Genomic DNA, 23,574 nt, shown 5'->3' on the forward strand with positions numbered 1-23,574 from the left:
ACACCAGGAGGGGAGCACACCCCAGCTGCGTGGGGACAGAAGCTCCCGTGCCGGGGACCCTCCCAGACCTCACCCGATGTGTCTCCTCATCTGGTGGTTCATGTTTAATAAGCTGGTAAACATAAGTGTTTCCGAATTCTGTGAGCTGCCCTAGCAAATTAACGGACCCAAGGAGGGGGTCCTGGGAACCTCAGAGTTATAGCCAATCGGTTGGAGGTGCACGTAACAACCTGGACTTGGGACTGGCATCTGAATTGGAGCGCAGTCCTGCAGGACTGAGACCTTAGCCTGTGGGATCTGGCGCTGTCACCAGATACTGTCAGAACTGAGTTACGCTGTAGGGCACCCAGCTAGTGTCGCAGAGAATTGCCTGGTGGTGTGGGAAACCCCACACACACTTGGTGACAAGGAGTGTCAGAAGGCCAGTGTTTTGTATGAAAGTAAAGGAGGCACACAAAAGAAAGGACTGGGTTTTCTCACGGGGACAGATTCAGCTGTGAAGTGAGCACAGATTGTGTGTGTGCGCGTGTAAGTAAGAGCATGTGTGTGGCCCGCTCTGTGTGACTGATGTTCGTGGGACCAGACAGCTCCAGAAAGGAGGAAAGATGCCCTTGGATGGAGATTAACATTCCTTTTCTTTGAATGAAGGGGATGCCTGACAAGAGCAGCTGGCGTGTGACTGGGCTGACCACACCGTTATCAGTGTGACATTAGAGGCAGCAAAAAAGGCTTCACTTTTATCTGCTGATAAATGGAACACCAAAAGGTCAAGGTCGAGAGCGCCTCCCTTTACTCTCTGTTCTCACGCTCCCATTACAATTGCCCAACAGCATTCAGTGTCGCTGGTTAAGGAATGTGCACCATTTTTCACCTCCCTGCAGAGCCATATAACCCTCACTGCTCACCTCCTCCAAGGGGTGAAGAACCAGGGGATGTTCAGAAGTGATTTTATGGTTGAAATAAATCCTGAGACAGCTGTGGGGGTGTGTAGACTCTAGAAAGTTCTAAGTCAAAATGCAAAGTGGTGGTGGAGGCATGGGAGGAGGTGGGAGAGGGGGTAGCCCTCTGGGGACCCTCCCAGACCTCAGCCGATGGAAGGAAACCACAGAAGAAGATGTTCCCATCCTTACCACCATCGGGGTTCACTTCCCCAAAGACCTGACCTCATCTCTCATGCTTGGAGCGAGTTTGCCAATCAAACTGAGGTTTTGTCATTTTCATCCATCCCAGATTAGAGTGGTGAGAAGGCAAAAAAGCATTAATTGAACCACTACTATATGTCAGGATGTGTTCTAGCTAAGCATTTTATTGGTGTCAACCCATTTTATCTTTAAGCAGCTCCAGAGGTAGGCCATTCTTGCCTTTCCATATCACAGAAGTGGCAACGGAGAACAGAGTGATTAGGTGCCTTCCCCAGAGTCACACAGAGGTTAGCTCCCAGGCTGACTGGCTGCCCAGCCTGCTCTTAACCGCTGTTTTATGCTCTGCTTCCTCAAGACCTAACCCCATGAGGTCAGGCCCTCACCTGTTTCATTTGCCCGGTATTCCTAAGGTCTGGCACGGTTCCCGGCACAGAGACGGTGTTCATACATTTGACTGAATCAAGGAAGTGACCAGGGCTGCCAAGTGAGCCGAGGAACGTGAAAACACAATTTCCCTTAGGTTTTTAATATTTTAAGTGAAAACAGGGGGCCCCTGTTTACTCCCCTTGCAGACCCAGAAATTGGAAACCCATCTCTGCTTGACCAGTGAGGGAGCTGAGACTCACACTGACTTGGTCAAGGTGACGCAGCCAGAGACTAAAGCCCTGTCTCTCTGACAGCACCTAATGCTCTTTCCAGAAGTTACCCCGGGCCACCTGTGCTCTGAGCCAGGGCATCACTGGGAGACCTGGACCTTCCAGACCGATGCTGTAGTCACCCGAAAAGACCCTCGTTCTGTCCCCAAAGCCACCCTCTGCCACTGCAAGAGAAGCATCAGCAAAAGAGGTCCTAAAGGATCCCCGGAGTGGAGGCACTTCCAAAATGACCCCCGGAAGCCCCCAGGGTAAGGTTTATGGGGGAGGGAAGATCACCAGACTCACCTTCCTTCCCAAGGCTTTGCAGCCCCACTGCCAGTTCCTTTCCATGTTCCGGTACCAGTTTAGAGGACCCCTGGGAGGGGCAGATCAGGGAAGAAAAAGAGGAAAGCTTGAGCTACAGACCCCACCGGCAACCAGCTGCACAGAGCCGGTCTTCCCGGGAAGAGCAAAGGCTCCTGCAGCGGGAAGAGAACAGAGCCCAGGATCATGCCCTGTTGCCCCGCGCGCTCGCTGGGCTTTATCCATCACGGCCCAGAGCAGGCACAGGGCCGGGCGGAGGGCTGACAGTCTCTGTAGCCGGCATCCAGCAACACCCAGACGCCAGCCCGACCAGACCCTCCACTTCCTCCCAGGGCTGTCTTGAAGGAGGGTGGGGAGCTTGAGCAGCCACAGCCATTCCCCTGCCCCAGGGAACCCACAGAAAAGGGACAAAGGGACACTGGGAGTCCCTTCCACCTAATGGGCTGTCGGGAGGTGATGCAGAGGTGCCGCCTCAGGACAGGCGGGGTGGCTCCAAGGCTGTACCTAGAACACTCCCCCCATCCTCAGGCTTGGTGGGGGTTGGGGCCGTCCAGCCCTTGAGGTTTCCCCAGTGAAAAAGAGGGCCTTGAACGAGCCACGTGCCCTTCTGGGACTTCTAGTTTTCCTTCCTGTACATGGAAGGGCCAGATCTGATTACTTCTCCACTCCCTTCCCGAGCACATCTGTTCCCAAGTCTGAGACTCTTAAATTGTCACCTATGTTAAAAAAAAAAAAAAAAAGAGAGAAACTTAAGGAAGAGTTGCAATTGTGGTGCAGAAGACACTGGGCCGAAAGGGCCACCATGAGTGTTCACGGCCAAGGCTGCCATGCTGTGAACTTACAGGCAGGGCTGACGAAGCTGGGGCGGCTGTGGGGCTCCTTCTGCACCCCTGGGTCTAAATGAAGGATGGGGTGTGAAGAGAGATGCACAGGGAGAGGAGGAGGACGGAAACGCAGGAGTGCCCTCGAGGGACTTGTGAGCTTCAAAGATTCGTGATATCCAAGTATTTGAAGGACGATGAGGCAAAGGGGCTGTTAGAGTGATTCTTAGTGGTTCCAGGGCAGTGCCCAGAACCACAGCATGAAAACAGACCTGAGAAAAAGGAATGAAGTCCTGGCACAGACCACAACATGGACAAACCCGAGAACATTCTGAACGAAGGATGCCAGGCACCAGGGACCACATGGTGCAAGATTCCATTTGTGTGAAATGACCAGAATAGGCAGGTCCGGGGGCCGGAGAGCAGACTGGTGAGTGCCCAGGACTAGGGGACCGAGGTGGGTGGGGGTGACTGCAAAAGGGAACAGAGCTGCTTTTTGGGTGATGAAAACAGTCTAAAATGGATCGTGACGATGATGGCAGAGCTCCATGGAAAGATGAAAAATTGCTGAATTGTACTCTTTCAGTGGGTGAATTCTATGCTTTGTGAGTTAGAGCTCAGGAAAGCTGTTATATGTATAAATAGGAGAGGTCTCTAACCTGCCCTCCTCCCCCAACATGTATGCAATTTTTGAGTTTCTGTGGGTTTTTGTGTTTTTCTGAAGAGCTCAGAGCTGTCCTCTGATGCTCACAGAGGTCACGACTGAAAAAAGGTGAAAAACATCTGCTCCGAGGGGGCCGCATAAGGGATAACACACAGAACTCTCCAAACTACAGCAGGCTGAGTAACATCAGATAGTGAGCCTCCCGACACTGGAGGCATTCAAGCAGGAGCTGGCCAGAAATTCATGGGGGCTGAGCCGGAGGGGCACTGGACCTCACCCTGTACCATGACAGCTGAGCACCCTCTCTGCTAACAGTCTCTCTTTGGTGTTTGGGGCACTGTTCTCTTTACCTGAAACCGGACTTCTTGAACTGCTGCACGTAGAACTGGATGTCCCCCTCGGTGACCATCCTGCTGAGGCTGGGCTCCTCTGGGGTGTTCATAAAGAGTCCTCCTGCAAAAAGCCACGCCTTTCCTCTCCCATAGCCCAGGAGCAAGTGTCTGGGTTCTAATGCCAGCGTTCCCACTTGAGGTCAGGCACCTAACTGCCTCTCCCATTCTGTCTGAACTCTCCTCACGCTCCTTCATTTGTGCTCTCTTTCCCACGATGACCCACCCAGTCTTGAGCTCCAAGTCCTTGCTCTTACTGTCATCCTGGAACCCGAGGGTATCACACACACAGGCCGTAACTTCTAGGATGAAACCTACCCCTCCTCTCCTTCGAACGCAGCGCAGTTCAAGGATGACACACCCTTTTCCATTTCTGGGCCCTGTCAGCCTCCAGCCATCCTCTCCCCTAGATGACACCTTTTCTAAATAGTTTAACAGTTATGTTCTTCTTTCAATATCTCCACTGAGATTCTTAGAGTTTTCAAAGTCCATGCTCTGATTTTCATCTTAGTTTAGAGGAAAATCCAGGACAAGGAAGAAAGCACGCTACTGCTCTCTGCAGGCTCATGGACCCTTGATATGAAATCCTATCTTCTTTTCAGAGGCTACATGGTGTCCCTGAAGCCCCCAGGCCCTGTGGGGAGGGCAGCTCGTGATGGTGACTGACAGTCCAGGGACCAGTGCCTTTTCCTGGGCAACAGCCCCATGGGTATTAACGCTGGTGCATGAATGGGACTGATGCACTATTTCTAAGCTCTCAGAGCCTCGCTGGTGGTACAGGTGCTCAGGAGATACATCAAAGGGGTATATGATCAGGGTTCCTCCCTTGCCCACCATCCCCCTAGGCAGGTGTCCTGGCTGCTGCTGCCCAGGCTTCTGGGACACCCCCCAGCTCTCCCTTTATTACTGCTTTCTGCTTCCTTAAGAGACTGGGGCTCCCTGAGGGCAAGGATTCTGCCTCGTACATATGGGTACCTGCGCCTGCCTCACACCAAGCATGCACTCAGAATGTTTGAGGAATGAAGGAATGAACAAGTGACTATGTAAATGAGTGAGGAGTGGAGGGAGGGAATGGAGAGCTGTCCCTGACCAGCGAGAGAAGCTGTTAGGCTCAGCAGAGTTTAACCCCAGCCTGGCCACTTTGGACAGATTCTGTGGCTCTTCTGAGACCCATTTTCCTCCCCTGCGGGATAGAGACACCAGTGGGAGTTTGGGCCATGTCACAAGGGTTATAAGTCATTTATTTAAAGGGGGCTGGTCCAGTGTTTGATGTACACAGGAGGTACTCCTACAAGTGGCAGTGATCATGGTTAATAAAAATACAAGGGGTGATGGCGAAGCCAGAGTCGGGGCCAAACACTGACCAATTCAGGAGCTCCAGTCTCCTCCCGGCCCTGGCTCCTCACTTATATCCAAGCCAGGAGTGAGAACAGGGCTGTCTTCACAGAACAAAACTGACTCTGATGGAGGGAAGGCAAGGGCACTATGACAGAGGAGCCCCGGCTGAGGGTCTAGCCTGATTTCTGCTCTGCCTGCACCAGGTGACTTTGCAGCGGTCAGTTCCTATCCTGGGCCTCGGTTCTAATCAGCAGAGGGTGAGATTCCTCTAAACTCTTACTTTTTAAGATCTTCAATCCAAAACTCCATGGGGGGAAAAAAACCCGGGGCTGTGTGGTCAGCCCAGGGTCGGGGTGAGTGCAAACCACCAGCAGGAACCTTTATTAAGCAAGTCATAGTTAAGGGGCGGCAGGCAGCTGCTTCTGCCCACAGCCGTCAGATGGAGATACACTCATTTAACACTCAGCTGGTTCCTGCCGTGGCCCTCCTGCCACCCTTCCCTCCTAAGAATGTCTCTTACCCACTTCACGGACTTTGTTCACGGTGAGGAAAGTCTGGAGGGAGAAAAGTTAGAAAAGATGTCATGGATGAAGCAAAGGAAATATGCAAGAACAGGTCATCTAAAAACCCTATGAGTACCAGCAAACTATACAAACATGCTAAATGCCCAAGGGCGAGGCAGGTCCTCAGCATCAAAGCTGAGGCAGCTCACAACCAAGTTCCAGGCCAAGGCTGCTCCTGGGTGCTTGCAGATAATGTTAAGGACGCGGGGGTATCAACCAATGGAACAAGAGATGAGACCTTAGGTCTAAGGCAGGTGGGAAGCTAAACATGAGAGCCTCTCTGCCCCTTCACAGTGAATTCAGTCAATCTGGGCTGTCAGTTAAAGGGTGGACTAGAGAAAAACCCACTTATCATGACAAAGAGATGTCAAAGGATTTGGTCCATTCAGTTTGGTACCAAAAAAACAAACAAACAAACAAACAAACAAAAAAATGAAAACAAAAAAAGCTTCCTTAGGAATTCATAGCCACAAGCCTGCCTTTGCACATGTTTGAGTTTGAACTGATACTATCTGTGAGATCTGGAAACCACCAGTAAGTGAAGTAAATAGCAACAGCCAAAGTGAGCCTGGGCGGGTCATGCTGGCAGGATGCCTGGCAGAAGAAACAAATGCTAAACCACACAGGAGGGCTATTTCCTCCATCCCAGCTGAAGCAGGTTGGTAAGGATTAAGTGATGCTGAAGATGAGCCCACAAACCAAAATTACAAAATTCCCTCCCCCACCCCCCAACACAAGGCCCCATTACAAGGGACAGAAAACACAGCAAACAATAAAACAAGACGCTCCAAGAACACCAAATAATAGAACTTGAAGAGGAAGATAGAGAGAGAGAGAATGAAAAATGAGTATGCTTAAAACGGTTAAAGACAAAAAGAAGGAACTGAACAAGCTTAGAACAAGACTTAGAGATAAGAATGATTTGAAAAAGAACCAAATACAACTTCCAAAAATTAAACAACAGTGGGGAGGGTATAGCTCAAGTGGTAGAGCACATGCTTAGCATGCACAAGGTCCTGGGCTCAATCCCCAGTACCTCCTCCAAAATATAAATAAATAAACCTAAAAAAAAAATTAAACAACAACAAAAAATCTGTTCTCTGAAATTAAAAAGAAAACCTCAGAGATGAGTTAAACTACTGATCAGCTGCGACTAAAAGACAAATAATCCCCAAGAAGTTAGCCCTCAGGCTGATTTCTTATAAGCAATGATAGAAGCTTCTAGAAGAAAACAATTGTCAACCTAGAATGCAATACTCAGATAAACTGTTCTTCAAGAGTGAAAGCAAAATAAAGATATTTTCAGGCCAAAAATTTATGAGTTTACTGCTAGTTGAGAGTACTACCAAAGGAGATACTTCAGGAAGAAAGAAACTGAACTCAGTATAAAAGAGTGAGATGCCAGAAGTGGTCAGCAAAGCACCTGGCAAAAATTGGGAAGTAAAGCAACTCCAGTGGCAGTGACTCCCAACACGTGCGACAGGAGGGTGGGTTACTGTGTTAAAGCAGTCTAGCAGTGGTTGTTTAAGAAAAGGGTTTGAGACAGCAATTAATTCTGGACTTTGATAGACAATGATGCCTATGAAAAGGGTAATGGTAAAACAGTAGAATTTCTAAACTGCCGCCATGATCTTTCCTTAAGTTGCAAAGCCCTACTGGTGTGTGACAGTGAAGGTGTGACCTTTCCCCATTAATGAAGGGACTGGTGGAGTGAGGACCCCAATTGCCCTGACTAGAGAAGTCAAAGGGAAGAAGGCAAGTTGCTCATTCCCAGACCCTGACACCAACCAACCCCCTACATCCTCCCAGGGAAGCAATCTGGGGTCCCCCCACCGCTCCCCACATGCCCCTTACCTCATCATGTGTTCTGAAGAAGCTTCTGAAAGTCCGATTCAGGTTCTGCTCCAGCTCAGCCTCAGCCACTCCCTAAAACAACCAAGGAAGAAAAATGAAGGGCTTGGTGGAGATCTTGAAAACCGATCTGACCAAAAGCAGTACGTCCCCAACCTCTGTCCCATCCAGGCCAAGTTTCATTAGAAGTGCATGAATTTGAATTTTCATATTGAAACACTTTTTTTTTAAAGGTTCAAACACAATATGAGATGCTGACAGTGGTCCCCCCACCCCTCCCAGCACCTGTGAGGTGGGTTAATGAAAGTGGCTTTCTTTTCTTTTCTGCTTTTCAGAATTCCTACAATAAGAATGTTTACTTACAGTAATTCTTTTAAGGGAACAGGGGAAGGGCTGGTGGAGGAATGAGGAGTTTGGGGGCTGAAGGGTAGGGGAGGAGTGGAGGAAGGTTCCAAGGATTCCTAGAAGCCAAGGTAGTTCCATTTATGCATCTTATGTTGCTGTGGTAATATTCAATGGAATACTACTCAGCCATAAAAAGAACAAACTAATGCCATTTGGAGCAACATGGATGGACCTGGATATTGTCATACTAAGTGAAGTAAGCCAGAAAGAGAAAGAAAAATACCACGTGATATCACTTATATGTGGAATCTAAAAAAAAATGACAAACTTATTTATAAAACAGAAACAGACTCACAGACATAGAAAACAAATTTATGGTTACCAGAGGGGAAAGGGGGTAGGAAGGGATAAATTAGGAGTTCGGGAACTGCAGATACTAACGACTATATGTAAAATAGATAAACAGCAAGGTCCCACTGTATAGCACAGGGAACTATATTCAATGCCTATTACAATAGCCTCTAATGAAAAATAATATGAAAAGGATATATATACACACACACACACGTATATATATACACACATACATATACGTCTGTGTGTATGTATATAAGTGAATCACACTGCTGTATACCAGAAATTAACACAACATTGTAAACTGACTATACTTCAATAAACAAAATAAAACAAAACCAACTCCTTTGATTTGGGCCTAAATTGTCTCCCCGAGGAAAGGGTAGTAAGGTTTCTTTGGTTAAGGAGCTGGGGCACACATCCTTTGTGCTCTCAGGTCTTTCCCCTTCACAGGAGCTCATGTTGCTACATTTAATTGCTTAATCTACACCTGATTCTTTGGCCCTTTCCAGGTCTCTGGCTTGTGCATGACTGGACAGTTCTGACTTGAACTGGCTTCATCACTACGAGAGCAACATACTCTGGTCCTGAGGGTGAGGCCAGGGTTGCGTGGCCCGAAGTAAAGTTACTGTTATGTCATGGGGGCTGGGGAAGAGATTCTCGCTGGAAACTCAGGGTCTGTACCTGTCCTCTCCCCATCCACCTCCTTCTTACCCAAACCCCCCATCCAGGAGTGTTTCCAGACACTAAGAACTGGGGGTGGAGGGGGCAGGTGGCAAGGGGCTTCAACACCCATCAGTGGACCCTAATCTACAGTCTGGGTCTGCTGGGTCCATGGTGTTTTCGGGCATAAAAGGAAAATTTGTATCCAGTCTTTCTTTTCTGGAAACTGACAGCCCTTGAACCTGAAAGCTGTTTCAGAAACAGTGCGAAGAGAGACAGTTAAAAGTCCCCCAGGCAGGGATCCCCCGGGGACAACTGCTCAGAAATAATAAAGATCCATCCAACATAATCCCTGAGGGGACCAGTGTCATCGGAAGACACTGAGTAAGAGTATGGCTGTGTATCTTGGTCCATTCGGGCTGCTTTAACACAACACCACAGATTGGGTGGCTTACAGACACAGACATTTATTTCTCACAATCTGGAGACTGGGAAGTCCAAGATTAAGGTGCCAGCAGATTTGGTGTCTGGTGAGAGTTTGTTGCCCAGTTCAAAGATGACCATCTTCTCACTGTGTCCTCACAGCAGAAGAGGTGAAGGAGCTCTCCGAGGTCTCGTCTGTAAGGGCACTAATGCCATCCATGAGGGCTCCACCCTCAAGCCCTAATCATCTCCCAGAGAGTCCACTCCTAAAGCCATCACATCCGGGGTTAGGATTTCAATATATGAATTGGTTCGGGGCAGGGGGTGACACAAACATTCCGTCTAGAGCACAGTGCGAGCCTACTTTTTGTCTCCTCCTTTCCAGCTGCTCACCTGAACGAACTCAAGCACCAGCTAAACTGAGTTGCAGGATGCTTTCTGAATGAGTGTCTTACTTTCTCACCCTCCTGGTTTAACACATTGTAACCATCACCAAGAACACCTATTTCCCTCAGTTTGGCCTTCAAGAAGCCTTCAACACCTGTCCCAAACACTGCTTTCTCCATGAAGTCCCACCTTCCCCTGTTGTGATAAAATTACTCTCCTTGGATCCCACAGAGCCTTGAATGTGCTCTCCTGGGACCACCCTGAGAGCAGAGGAGCATCCACGCATCGTACTCCCAGGAGCATCTGTGATTGGTCTTGGATGGAGTAGAGGCTGAAGAGATGTTCATCCCTCTCCTCCTAGTAATGTTCCCAGAAAGAAGGGTCCTGCAAGCCACGTCCGTATGGCATTCTAAACGCCAGCAGCTCTCAGACCCTGCCCACTTTAAGAGGTCCCTCTACGACGCACTCATTTGTTCTGCACACTGCCCGGCGCGAGAGCTCTGGATCCGAGGGACGGCAGTGCTGCAGGCAAGGAAGTATTTATCACCAAACAGTGCTGAATCTGCGGCTGGAGATTTTCTGATGACAGCAATGTCAGTGTGTTAATTACAATCCCCTTACATCTGTAAGATTCAATTACAACAGAGAATCAATCGTGGCCTTCTGCCATGTGATGAATGCCAAGGCAAGAGACAGCCATGACAGGCAGTCCATTTTAAGCTATCGATCAATGCCCTGCTCAGCCCTGCGTGTTGCCTTGGGTCACCAGTCCTATTTTTTGAGAGCAGTCCCCATCCCAGAAGCAGCTGCTTTTCACGAGTTTGGGATGTGTCTGTGTGTGTGGAGGACTCTCCGAGTCCAGAGGTCTAAATGGGCTGCCGGCCTCAAACAGTCCTTAAAAGAGCAAACGAATGTTGACAAGAGTCAATAAAAGATCAAAGAGAGCCCAAAGGCAAATAAGTCCGTCCACCCACATGAAAGCATTTCAGAGCAACAGGGGTGATGAGGACAAAGGTGAGGGCTGGAAAGCAGAGAAGATAAGAGCCTCTGAACTCTGGTCCTGTGCCCTGGTGACACGTCGGACTCTCTGTAATTTATAAAAGGTGAGACCCTATTTTTAAGTCCCACAGACCAATGACAAGCCTCCCGTCTGTCCAAATGAATGGGGCTCCTCCCTTGGTTCTCCTGATCATAGGAATTAAAGGATGAACTTTGGAATCCAACACACAAGGTTTCAGGCCCCACTACTAACACTTATTAACTGGACAACTTCATCTTGCAGATTCTCAGTTTCGTCACCTGTAACATGGGAGTTTTGTAAGGATTATAGGAGATAATGCCTGTTTCCTACAATGCCTGATACAGAAGAGAGATGCTGGTAAATGGTGATTATTGTTACTGTTATTATCTCCATCATGAGAGTTATCTAGCTGCATCAGAATTGTGTATTTTTGGATTGGATCCCCTCACAAGGCTGTGAATTTCTTAGGGACACACACTGTATCTTAATCATATTTTTATTCCCACCGAGGTAGCATCATAATAGTAGGTACCCAACAAAGGCTAGAAGGATGGGAAGAAGAAAGGGAAGAAGAGAGGGAAAAAGGAAGGAAGAACGTGAGATAAAGACTTTGGTGGGAGCATCTTCTAGATGACCACTCGGACTGTGGCTTTTCTTTGTCTGCTCTTCACTGCAAGCTCATTTTCACCAAAGGTGTGAAATAAATTCATATTTTATGGAAGGACAAGAAAAATGTAAACATAAAATAATTTTCTTTGCCCTTTGGCTTCTTCCCCATCCCCTCCTCAACCTGTGCTTTTGTGTATCTGCATTATGCACTGACCGAACATCCCCAAGAGTAGAAATTCCTGCTCAACCATAAAGGGCAACCTTCTCTTAGCATCAACAGGACAACTCCTTCAAAGATAATATTCCTTCTTAATCTTATAAGGGCCCACGATGGCCCATCACTCCCTACGCGCTGGATTGTATAAACTGTCAACAATATGTCATTGTAATGTACAGCCCTCTGTCTCAAAAAATATAACTGTGTTTTAAGCTCTAATGGGCAGAACAGTTCTCGGAACTTTCTGAGAGGCTTTTCCCAGGTTATAATCCCCAATTTGGCTCGAATAAAATTTTCCATCTCTTTCTTACTTAAATCGACTGATTTTTTTCATCAACAAAGGTAATTCACCTCCAGCTTGAGGTCGAGGGAAGCAGGAAACCTGTGGAACGATGGCAAATGAAGGAATCTGCTCTACTGTTACCCAAAAGCTACTGAAGACCACTCTAGGTTTTAAGAAACACTCCTAGAACAAAGCGTTTGGAACTCCAGGCATCCTGGAGCTTAGTCTCAGGGTACTCTGAGGCTGTTGAAGGATAAAGACTGCCTAAGAGTCAACTTAGAGCAAGGACGTGAGGTATAAGACACCGACCTTGGAGAGTCATCAGAATCTCTTGGCCTCTCCTACTAACCTGCCCCCTCTTTAAGCTTGAAATTACAGAAGCTCATAGCTAGAAGGAAACTTCTATTTCTCTTTTCCTTTGTTTCCATGGCTTCCAGACAGAGCCTCTCTATAGCTTTGCCCTGACTCCAACTCCAATATTTCCAACTGCCTGATAAAATGTCCCTACGCACATCTGGTTGCACTTTCCAATGTGATCATTAAAATTAACAGTAAAAATTAATAATGTAGTTTTTGACGGCATATGTTTTTCAGTCATACTCCAGCATCGTAATCCACCATAGTGAGCTGAACAGAAGACCCCGAAAAGATATGTCCAAGACCAAATGCACAGCAGCTGTGAATGTGCCCTTATTTGGGAACAGGGTCTTTGTGATGTAACGGAGTTAGGGTCTCTAGATGAGGAATGATCCTACAAATCTAGGTGGGCCAAGGATTTCTGGCAACTACCAGAAGCTAGGAGAGGGGAATGGAATGGGGGCTCCCTCAGAGCCCCCGGAGGGAACCAACCCTGGTAACACCCTGATTTCAGACTTTTCGCCTCCAGAACTGTGAGAATAAATCTTTGTTGTTTTAAACCGAGTTTGTCGTAATTTGTTACGGCAGCCCTAGGCCAATAACTCATCACTTCAAGAAGTCTCTTGATGGAAGGGGTGGGCGAGGAGGGAAAGGAATAAGGGTCCACATCACCTCTGGGTTCAGTGGGGCCGGGCACCCACCTGGCAGCCGGGTGACAGGTGTGCGGACACGGGTGGGACATCCGGAGATTCCCAGCACCAAAGCGCCCTGGCTTCTCCTCCCCCCACCTCAGTGACTCCCCGGGCACCTGTTCAGCTCACGGCAGAGGAGCCCCAGAAACGGAAGGCACAGTGGGGAAGACCAGTTCTGCCAGACTTCTCACCCACAGCGCTGGCGGGGGTGGAGAATTCCACAACCTCATTTGCGGGGGAGGTTCCTACAGCTGTTCTCTCCAAGAGGTAGATCAGGTCTGCATCAGAAGGTGCACTTAATTGGGTCTATTGTTTCATTGCTCAGACAGTGGAGACAGCCACTTAAATTAAATAACAGCTCCTGCAAAGCACGAGCTCAGGCAGCATCCATCCCTCTATAGCTCACAGCACAAGACGCTGTCTCCGAGCAAAGGCTCAGAGCATCCCTTTAATCTAAGGGTTGCAGCCAGCAGCTCTGCTTCCTGCTCTGTCTACCTCAATAACAATTACCTGAATTCCTCTAAAACTCTGGGGGCAGAGTTCTCCTAAAATAGGTCAGAAAACCTGGCTGGGGTGGTTGTCCCTACAGTTGAAGATGCCAGTGGGTAAAGTCACCTGAAAGAGAAAGAGAAAACTGTTTAGCAGCGTCTGCAGTTTGGCCGGAAAGACAAGAGGGAGATGTGTCGGCCCCAGAGAGGCTGCGTGAAGCCATGTTCCCTGGGTGGGCTCTTTGGTTCTGCACAGCAGCACCGAGTTGGAAGGCCGGCTTAAGGAGGCAGACCCTCAGGTAGAGACGCGACCTCTGTCCAAGCCAGGAGGATTATAAATGGCCAAGCTGGAAACGAGAACTCCGGACTTCACAGCCCTCAGTGTTTGGTTCTTTTCACTCTAACACCATACTACCCATCCGAGAAAACAAAAAGCAAATGCCAGGAGTTTTCCATGGAAGGCACACAAGCTAAAACCATGGTGGTTAAAGAGCTGGTGAATAAGCTAGCACACGGTGACACTTTCTTTTAAAACGTAGTATTCAGCTGTGAAAAACAATCAAAATAATGTTCCTCAGTAGAAGACTGGGTAAGTAAATCCTGGTCCATCTGTACAAGGAAGCACCTAGCAGCCATTAACAAGAACAAGGTAAATTATATGTACCGACAGGCAGATCTGTCCAAGATCTAGTAAATGAAAAAGTGGCATGGTTCCATTTATATTAAATACTATATATATATATATATATATATATTATAAATAAAAAATATATAAATAAAATATGTATGTATGTGTGTACATATATACACACATGTACACACACTCATGTACACATACACACTTAAAAGCACAGTTTAAAAATATCTGGGAAATACTCACTAAACCATTCACAGTAGCTAGAATAGTTCTACAGGAATGAAGGGGGATTTGACTTTTTACACAATTCAGTTTTTTTTTTTTAAGGCAGCAAGCACGAATTCCTTAAAAAAAAAATGATGTCACAAACCACCAGCTGAAGGAACTACCGTGTTCCAAGAATTAAGGAAGACTCAGCACCGTGAAGGAAGAGAAGAAATGACTTGCGGATGTCAGAGGCGCCCTTCCGTCAGGCGAAACCACTGCCTGTAATCTCCTCTCCCACATTTTCTCTCTGTCCCCTAGTTTCTCAGCTGGTTAAATACTTAAATGTGGGATTTGGTGCTTGAAATATGTCTATAGCTTCCCCTATCGTTCCACACACACAGCCGTGTGCACCATACGCTCTTCCCCAAAGAAATAAAAATACAAACACACTGTGAAGGAGACGTAAAGAGGAACCCGGGTTGTGGGTGGGAGAGAGGGCAAGGTGAGCAAGACACACTGGACAGGCCCGATTTGGGGGGCAAAGGGGCTGTGAGATGTCCCCTGGCTCAGTAAGGATGTTGAGAATCCTAAGATTTAAGAAATGGAGCAGGTCATACTGAACTTACTCAGCTGATTCTATCTTTGCTGTTCAGAGCTGCCTCCCCCTCCTCCCTTTCTTAAGTACACAAATGCAAAGCCTATCATCCTTTCTCTGAGAAGGAAAGAAAAACACACCTTTCCACCGGACTTGGCAAATTCACAGGATGGGACAACACTTTGGCTAAGAGCTTGGGGAGCTGGATCTTAACCCGGAGTTTGTCTAAGCTGCAACTAGACCATCCTTTTTCAGATGAGAAAACAGAGGGACAGAGATAGGAAGGGACTTGGTCAGCCTGCTTCCTTCATGAGTCGGTAGCAGGCACGCTGGCAGGTCCCCAGTGAATGGTTTTCCTTAAGACCCAGCTCTGAGCCTTTCCTGACCAACCTCAGCTGCTGGCTTCACCCAACCTGGTTCCCGGGGCCTTTTAGTGGCCAGATCACTAATTTGAATAACCTTTCCCTGCCAGAAGGCTTTGTTCTTAAGAACAAAACCATCCCCAAATGCCGACAATGGAACAATAAAGTTACTGATTATTATTTTTTTTTTTTACAATTCTAACAACTTTTGAAACTAAAAACCTTTGCTGTCCCAGGGCTGCAATTTGTCAGCATTCCCCTGAGGGTATCCTGCTTTGCTCCTCCCCTCTCTGCTTGGATGCAGAGGTCACACAAATAAAGTCCAAATCCCTCCATGTGTGGCTTAAGAGGAGGCATGTGGGCTTTGAAATCAAACAAGACTAGGTCAACATCCTGACCCCGTCACGTACCTGGTCTCAAGCCAGTGAGTGAACCTCCCAGGGGCTCTGCTTGTTCAGCTGAAAAGACGGGAGAGAATGCCACGGTGCTCTTGTGAGCAGAACCATCCGGCTTGCAGGCGCTCAAAAAAGCAGTAGTTGCAACCCAAGTGTCCATCGAGGGATGGACAGATGCACAAAGTGGTGTCCACACATACGATGGGATAGGATTCAGCCTTAAAAAGGCAGGGCATTCTGACACAGACTACAACGTGGACAAGCCTGGAGGGCATTCTGCTAAGTGAAATAAGCCAGACACAAAAGGACAAAGACTGTATGATTCCACTTATATGAGTTCGCTAGAGCAGTCAGTTCACAGAGACAGAAGGTAGAAGGGTGGCTGCCGGGGCTGGGGGAGAGGAGAATGTGGAGTTAGTGTCTGATGGGGACAGAGTTTCAGTTCTGCAAGATGAAAAGAGTTTTAGGCATGGATGGCGGGCGGGGATGGCTGCACAGCGATGTGAATGTACTTAATGCCACCGAACGGTACCCTTAATTGGTTAAGACGGTAAGTTTTGCATCATATGTATTTTACCATCATTTTGAAAGTAATAAAGAAAAACAGTTTTCAATGAGCTGACTTCTGTTGATAAATACCCTACATGGAGTTTGATCAAAACAATATAGAGTGAAACTATTACTTCCCTTTTTCTATCTCCTATAATTAAAACAACTCAAAAAATAAAAAGCAGTAACTCTTAAAGTATTGTCTGCAGATCGCTGGGGGGTCCTGAGGCCCTTTCACGGGATCCATGACAAAACACTTTCGTAACAATGCTGACATGTTATCTATCCTCTTTGTTCTCATAAGCATGCTATGGAGTTTTCCAGAGGCTCCCACATCACATACCATCCCAACAGACTGAATGCAGAAGCAGATAGGAGGGTCCATCTGTCTGTATTAAGCCAGACATAAAAGAGGTTTGAAAAATGTAAAACAATGCTATAATTCTCACTAAATCTTTAAGGAAAATAAAGATTTAAAAAAATTAAAATGTTATTTACATCGACAGGGGCACATTACTTTTTTACGTGAATTAACTTTTAAATTTCAATATCGAGAATGGTTAACGCCAAGAGATACAACCTACATTAACTAAAGCTCTTTGAGGTTCCCTAATCATTTTTGAAGAGTGCAGAGGGGGCCTGGGGTCAGAAAATCTGAGGATCACTGGAATAAAGGGAAACTTAGCAAGACGGTCTGCGCCCTGCGCCATCCATTCCAGCCACCCTGGACTGGAGCCAGCTGCGCAGAGGTCTCTGGTTCACCAAGAAGGATGGCTGTCTGCCCACCACTACCTGGGAAATGGCTGGATTTCCTGCCTCCTGGGGCTACAGTTGTGGTTCACAAGGTGTGGCTCCAGGACCAGTAGCAACAGCACCACCAAAGAAATGTGAATCCTTTGGACCCAACAAAACCTACTGAACTGGACCTCTGGGGCTGGTGTCCAGCGCTCTGTGTTGTAACTAGCCTTCCAGGTGACTCTGAGCACGCTGACGTTTGAGGATCATCGGGCTAGAGAATCACAGAAATTGGCTGAGTGTCACAGGAGGCAGCTGTCAGAGCTGGGAGGTGATGTGCACAGGGGTTGCCTGGGGGACCTCGTTAAAAAGCATATGCTTGTTGGGCGGATCGCAAAGGGGGCCCGTGAGTCTGCACTTGTAGCAAACTCCCAGGAGACACTGATGCTGCTGCCCGTCCCTGTACCTCACCTGAAACTCCAGAGCCATCCAGTGCAGCATCTCTTAGCTTTTACTGAATTGGGAAGGTTCTGATGAAAGCGAGGGTCTCTTCCTGGGAAAATGCATGCACGAATTAAACTCTGTGGGCAATTTCCAGATGTTCCAGACCTTCTAAGTTTCAGCTTAAGGATCTTTGGTTAGGCACTCTTGCTCCTGTCTCCATGACATTTATCCCTGAATTAAGGAGTTTCGAAGGCATTTTGAGTCATTTTTCCCCTGAGACTGGCAGCCCCTTCTGTCTCACACCCATCCACCCAAATCCTACTCGCATCCCTGGGTCCAGTTCAAATGCCCTCTCCTTTGCTAAAAATAAACTATGTTTTCTTGTGGGCTCCGAGAGTGAGCTGTACCTCCATTACAGTCCTTTCTGCTGCCTTTTTCCCCAGGGACTGGTTACCTGCCTGTCTCCCCAAGACTTGTTTAAGCCCCTCAAGGTTGTTACTCATCTCTCGATGCCCCCTGACACTGGCACATGATAGACGGTGCCCAGGGATTTGCAAGATGAACTGATTCTTCATGAGGCACACTTGTCAAAACATCTCTCACATTTACACACACTTGTCATGCTCAAGCCCTCACCCACTTAACAGGCATCTCTGTTTCACAGTAGATACGAGCCTTCTCATGAATGTCCAATTCAAAAGGATAAGAAAGAGAAAATGGAAAAAGAGGTGGAAGAGAAAGTAGTGGGCATGAAACCCTTCTCTCCCTCCAGATGCTCCATAGGGGGCCCCAGCCATGGGGCCAGAGTGCAAAGAGCCTGTCCTAACCCCATGCCCAGGGCGTGGGGGCTGGGCCGGGGAAGAGGGTGGAGGTGAGGCATCTGAAGTGATGGAGGGGCCTGGTGTGGTCTTCTGGGCAGAGGGAGGGGGTGGGGGCCGAGCAGAGCCAGAGACTGAAAAAGGGTCAGATAAGAGGTGACAGGGACCCAAATAGGATCTCCATGCTCTTCCGTAGGGGCGGTTCCCTTCCCAATTCCTAAAGGCTGACGTAGCTGCCACTCAAGAACCGAGCACCACCACCTCGTTTCTCTCCCCATCACCAGATGCTTCTCCAGCGTGAGATGCACTTGGGTGATGCAAATTCCTGGGAAAAGGTGGCAGGCGGTGCATCACGCCCTAGCCTGGGATTCCGACCTCTAGTCCAGCTGAAAGAATTTTCAGGAAGCCATCTATGATGGGGCGCTGAACCTACTACGATTCTTTACTACTTCCAGCATCAACTACAAACTCGGCTGCTTTCCAGGCCTCTCACAAGGGCCTCCTCCTGCCTGTTCCACAAGCCCAGGTCTCACTCCCAACAGGTCAGTGTCTCACAGTCCCCACCCTTCACCCTCATAGTCGCCATCTGTTATGGGCTGAACTGTGTGTCCCCCAAATTCCGATGAAGCTCTCATCCCAGTACCTCAGGATGTGACTGTTCGGAGACAAGGTCTTTAAAGTAAAATGAGGTCATTAGAGTGGGCCTGATCGAGTATGATTGTCGTAAGAAGAGGACATCTGGACAGAGACACACGTACAGAAGATAGTGAGAACGGGGCCGTCCACAAACCAAGCAGAGTGGCGTTAGAAGAAACCAGCTGTGCAGACACGGTGATCTTGGACTTCCAACCTCTAGAGCAGTGAGATAAAACTTCTGCTGTCTAAGCGCCCCCTATCGGTGGCACTTTGTTATGGCAGCCCTTAGCTGACACACATCGTCTAAACCATCTTTATCTCTCAAGACCAACGTTACTTCAAACTAATTAAAGACATTGTGATGCAGTTCAAGCCATGGAAGCTCACAAGCTCCCAGGCTCCGGGCTGTGGCGGTGGGGCCCTGGCCTCCGGGGAGGTGTGACACTCAGGCATCTTTTTATGATGCTGCTGAGGCTTCTGGGGTCTTAACTGAATGAGTCAGGTTATTGCTTCCATCAAAGTTCCTCTTTCAAGGCACCATCTTATTAATTTAAAATGTTCTTAGAGAAAAGTTACTCGCCAAATCAAAACTGGAAACGGTTGTGACCCTCGCTGGAAATGGTACCTCCCAGGAGAAGCAGACGGGCAAGGGTGTGACGAGAGATGCTCCCGAGTTCTTTGTTAATTAATTCCATCCATTCGTCTCTCTTTGGAGTGTTAGGAAACATTTTTTATCCTCTTTGGAATTACCCAGACATAGCTGGGCATTGGGGTTCAGAGCCCCCAAACAGATGGGGGAACAGCAGGTGCCCCCCATCGATGAAGACGGCTGCCAGGTGGGGGGCAGTCGGGTCAGGCGATGCCGACTCTTGATGCTGCTGTCAGCGAATCCAGTGACAGGCAGCAGCCACACCCATCACCCAGCACCCAATTCCAGGGGGCACTTCTGAAAGGCATCGTGGGCTTGTGGCACATGGATGATACCCAGAAACCTCCAATATCTCTCAAAGGACATTGGAGGGAGGGGGCTGGTGCAGGGCTCTTAGGCTCTGCTGCTCTGTCCTCACAAATGTCACTCCTCGGTAAGCAGAGGTGGCAGGTCCCTGGCAGGTGCCAGGAGCTGTCACCAACAAGAGGTAGGTTTCACCAGCCTCTCAGTTAGAGAACAAACAGGAGGCAGCTCCAAGACAGTGCTAAGTCTCCCACGTCACAACCTTGGAGAAGCAAGAGAGCCCCATGTACCATCCCCATCCTCTCATCCAGCTCACCACCCCAAACACACACAAGGAAATGCACCACCACCTGGGAAGGACTGGCCGAGCTCTGGGGTCGGCTTCACCTGAGCCCCTCTGTGAACTCATTTCCCAGTGATGCCACAGAATATTCAAGGGCACAGAGCTAAATTAGACCAACAGGGAGAAGGACAGAGGGAGGGGAAAGCGGAATGGAAATCTTGCCAGGATCGTTGCTTGCAGGGCCCCAAACCTACCGGTTCCTGGAAGTAGAGCTGGTAATCGTAAACGGGGTTGGCTTTGATGAGCTCCATCACAGACAGCTTGGGATTTGCTGGCCTGAAGGGGGTATTCAAACTGGCCACTGCCCTGCAGAAAGAAGAGGCACTGAGACACAGACCCCATAAGAAGACAGTCTGCAAGGACCAGAAAGGACCTTATATGTCAAAACCCAAGCTCAGAGCGGGAAAGCACGAAATGCAAGATCTCACATGCATCAGAGATCACACTTCCTGGCTTGCAGCACCGTGGTTTGTTTCCCACTGAACTGCAGCATTTCTTATCTACTTGCCTTAGACAAAGACACACACACACACACACGACATGTATATCAACCTTGACTGGAATACGTGCACTCAGCAATCTTTCTCTGGTTTTAACAACACACTCATCGTTCTCTTAGGGAAACAGAGATGGCTGCTAGGGATGATGTTTTCATTAATTTGCTAAGATCTGAGGCTGACAGTGGGTTTAACTGCAGTTGCCAGCTCAGATGAGGTGTGGCCACAAAGACCCCCTGATTCCCAGATTCAAAACCCATCATCTGAAAGCTCCCACTGGGGCCATTCTGAGAATGATAACCGGTGATGCGATGGTGATCGTGAAATGCCATTCTAACCCGACGTCTGTCCAGCGTTTGGCTGGTTAAATAGTCTGCATGAGTTACCATTACCACTTTGTGGTTGAAGAAACCAAGGCCTAACGGGTGAAATGATCTGTCACTGGGCAGTTCAGGGCAAATGTGAAAGCCACGTTTGCTGACTCTATCTAGGGCTGCAGTCTCTCCTGGTAGTCAGTTCTATGAAGCTGACACCCGCTGCTGCCTCACCCACTTCCCTCCAAGTCCACTCTCATCCTGCCTCATTGCCACTGGCTACACAGGAATTCTTCGTCCTGGTGACTTAGGTGCCTTGCGCCTAAGACATGAGCTCATAAGCCCTCCCTCCTGATGCGTCAACAAGCGAAGAAGTGTGGGTGTGACCTCCCAGACAACCTGTTGTTTTTGAGAAGTATGCTGGAATTCAAGATCTGAGGAAGGATGCTAATGGGAATCCAAATCCAGTGTTCCCAAAGCATTGATGCCCGGGGCCTCATTACCTCACTCTCTCAGGATAGAAGAGGGCCATGTTCCACACCAGCGCGCCTCCCCAGTCGTGGCCGATGAACACAGCTTGAGAGATGCCCTAGGAGGACAAAGATGGGGGCCGGGTGTGGGCAGGTTTCTGGGGGGTGGGGGATGGGTGCTGAGCGCCCGAGGCCCCACCCTCAGTCATCAGCCCCTTCTTTCCTTCACTTCCTGGGGACGCCTCCACCCCCAACGGCTGCCATCTTGAAGCCCCCCTTCCCACACACGAGCCCCCCAGACCCTCCACACAAATGACTGGCCTTTTAAATTTTCTTAGAAGACCGAGGCCGCTGCCCACGAATTCCCTCTCCCTCACTACCTTCCCTCAAATCAAAACTGGTTTCACCTCTCTTCCTCCCTTTTGTCTTACAGTTACTATGGCGTACCTCCTCTCCCATGTTCATCTTTCATTGAGTGATATTATTCTATTCCCATCCCTTTGGGACCTTCTCTCCCTCAAAGCCTCAGAAGCACCTTTTATCTCCCTATTGCCATCCATGCCTTCCTTTCCTCTGCTGCTATAACCATGAATGGCAATTGCTCCCTTCCAGGAAGGAACGACTGTGTCTCAGGCCCCGTGCGTCGTGCTTACATCCGTTACCTGGAATCTTCCAGTAACTTTCTAATATACATTTTACAAGCAGGAAGACAGGCTCATGGCAGTTAGGTGACTTGCCCAAGTCTGCACAGATGGTGAAGGGTGGAGCCACCAATCAGACCCAGGTCTCCCAACCTGACATCGGGCTCTCTCATCTGTCCCCCGAGCTGACCACATTAGGGCCTTCAGATCTTCCCCGGCCCCACTACCATCTGGACAAGTGGGCCCTTGACTCAGCTCTCTGCCCTCATCCTGTCTCCTTTTGTGCTGTCCCGTGTCTTACAATGGCCTACACCAGTTGCCTCCTGAATGACTTTCTTAAGGCCCTCCAGCCTGGCTTCTTCCCTGCTACCCCGAGTCCACTGAAACTCGCCTTTCAAAGGCTATTCATCACAAATAATCATTTTTTCCCCATCTTGGTTCTCACTCCTCTGACAGTTCTGCAGCACCAGGCATTTCCTTGAAACGTTCTTCCCTGGGCTTCTGTGACACTGCGCTTTCCAGACTCTTCTTCCTTCCCGAGGTCTATTCCCTCTCTACCTCTCACATGGGACCATCCCACGGTTCAACCTTCAGGCCTGCATTTGGGGACCTCGTTTACTCCAGTGGCTTCAATGACCACCTCATCTGGTCATCCAGGTCACACAGGCTGGCCCAGCCTCCTTCTATGTGTCCCTGTCATGACCAGGGATGGACACCTGACCCAGCCGGCCAGCAACCAGAGGGTCCTTTTCAACAAACTGAGTAAGAGACATTCCCAGCCAGCTGGAAATCTTCTAGATAAAGTCAGGACTGGGGCAGCCACACTGGGCTACAAGCTCTTTGCTGTCCTCCATCAGACTCAAAAGTTCCAAAGCCAGTCCCATGTGACTGAGATTGTGCAGAGGGTGGGGACATGACACCTTCACCTCGTTTCCTACACCAGGCCTTGCTGTCGATCTGGAACTTCTCAGTCATCTCAGAATCTTCTCTCAACACTCACATCCAATCAACAGGTGATAAATCCCGCTGCTTTGAGGTCCTCTCTTAGCTCCGCCTGCACTGTCAGTGTTCTGGCCCAACCCTCCTCCCCCTCAGTCCCCCGACCAGGCTGCGGTGTCTCCATTCTGCCACGTGACCTGATGGAGGATGGGAGGAGGGCCTTCCTGAGTCACAGTCTCAGGAATGTGTGTGTGCTCGGCAGAAGCACGTTCTCAGATGACCCTGTTGATTACTTTCATTGGGGTTTGACACTCCAAATAATGTTAAATGAAGCCATTAGATTTCAGGTATTTCAAAAGGGATGGATGTTTTAAAAAGTTGTGAACTATCAGCCTATGGGGTAGTTCCCAAACTTCTTAACCTGGCACTAAGGTTCTCCACCCTGGTTCAAAGCCAACAGAGATATCTTATTCC

At 48.7% G+C, this 23,574-nt stretch overlaps 1 protein-coding gene across 2 annotated transcripts in view; it reads right to left on the reverse strand.

The window, feature by feature from the left end:
- Positions 1 to 2,083: 2,083 nt before the first annotated feature.
- Positions 2,084 to 23,574, reverse strand: part of EPHX2 (epoxide hydrolase 2) — a gene marked incomplete at its 3' end in the record, with an annotated part of 45,923 nt that continues 24,432 nt past the window's right edge. For both annotated transcript variants that reach the window (XM_064482491.1, XM_064482490.1), the window contains 6 exon segments: positions 2,084 to 2,153; positions 3,937 to 4,039; positions 5,834 to 5,867; positions 7,731 to 7,802; positions 20,434 to 20,545; positions 21,554 to 21,639. In XM_064482491.1, coding sequence (XP_064338561.1) covers positions 2,084 to 2,153; positions 3,937 to 4,039; positions 5,834 to 5,867; positions 7,731 to 7,802; positions 20,434 to 20,545; positions 21,554 to 21,639 — 477 coding nt within the window.

This window comes from Camelus dromedarius, chromosome 36 (assembly GCF_036321535.1).
Source record: "Camelus dromedarius isolate mCamDro1 chromosome 36, mCamDro1.pat, whole genome shotgun sequence".
Taxonomy (NCBI): Eukaryota; Metazoa; Chordata; class Mammalia; order Artiodactyla; family Camelidae; genus Camelus; species Camelus dromedarius.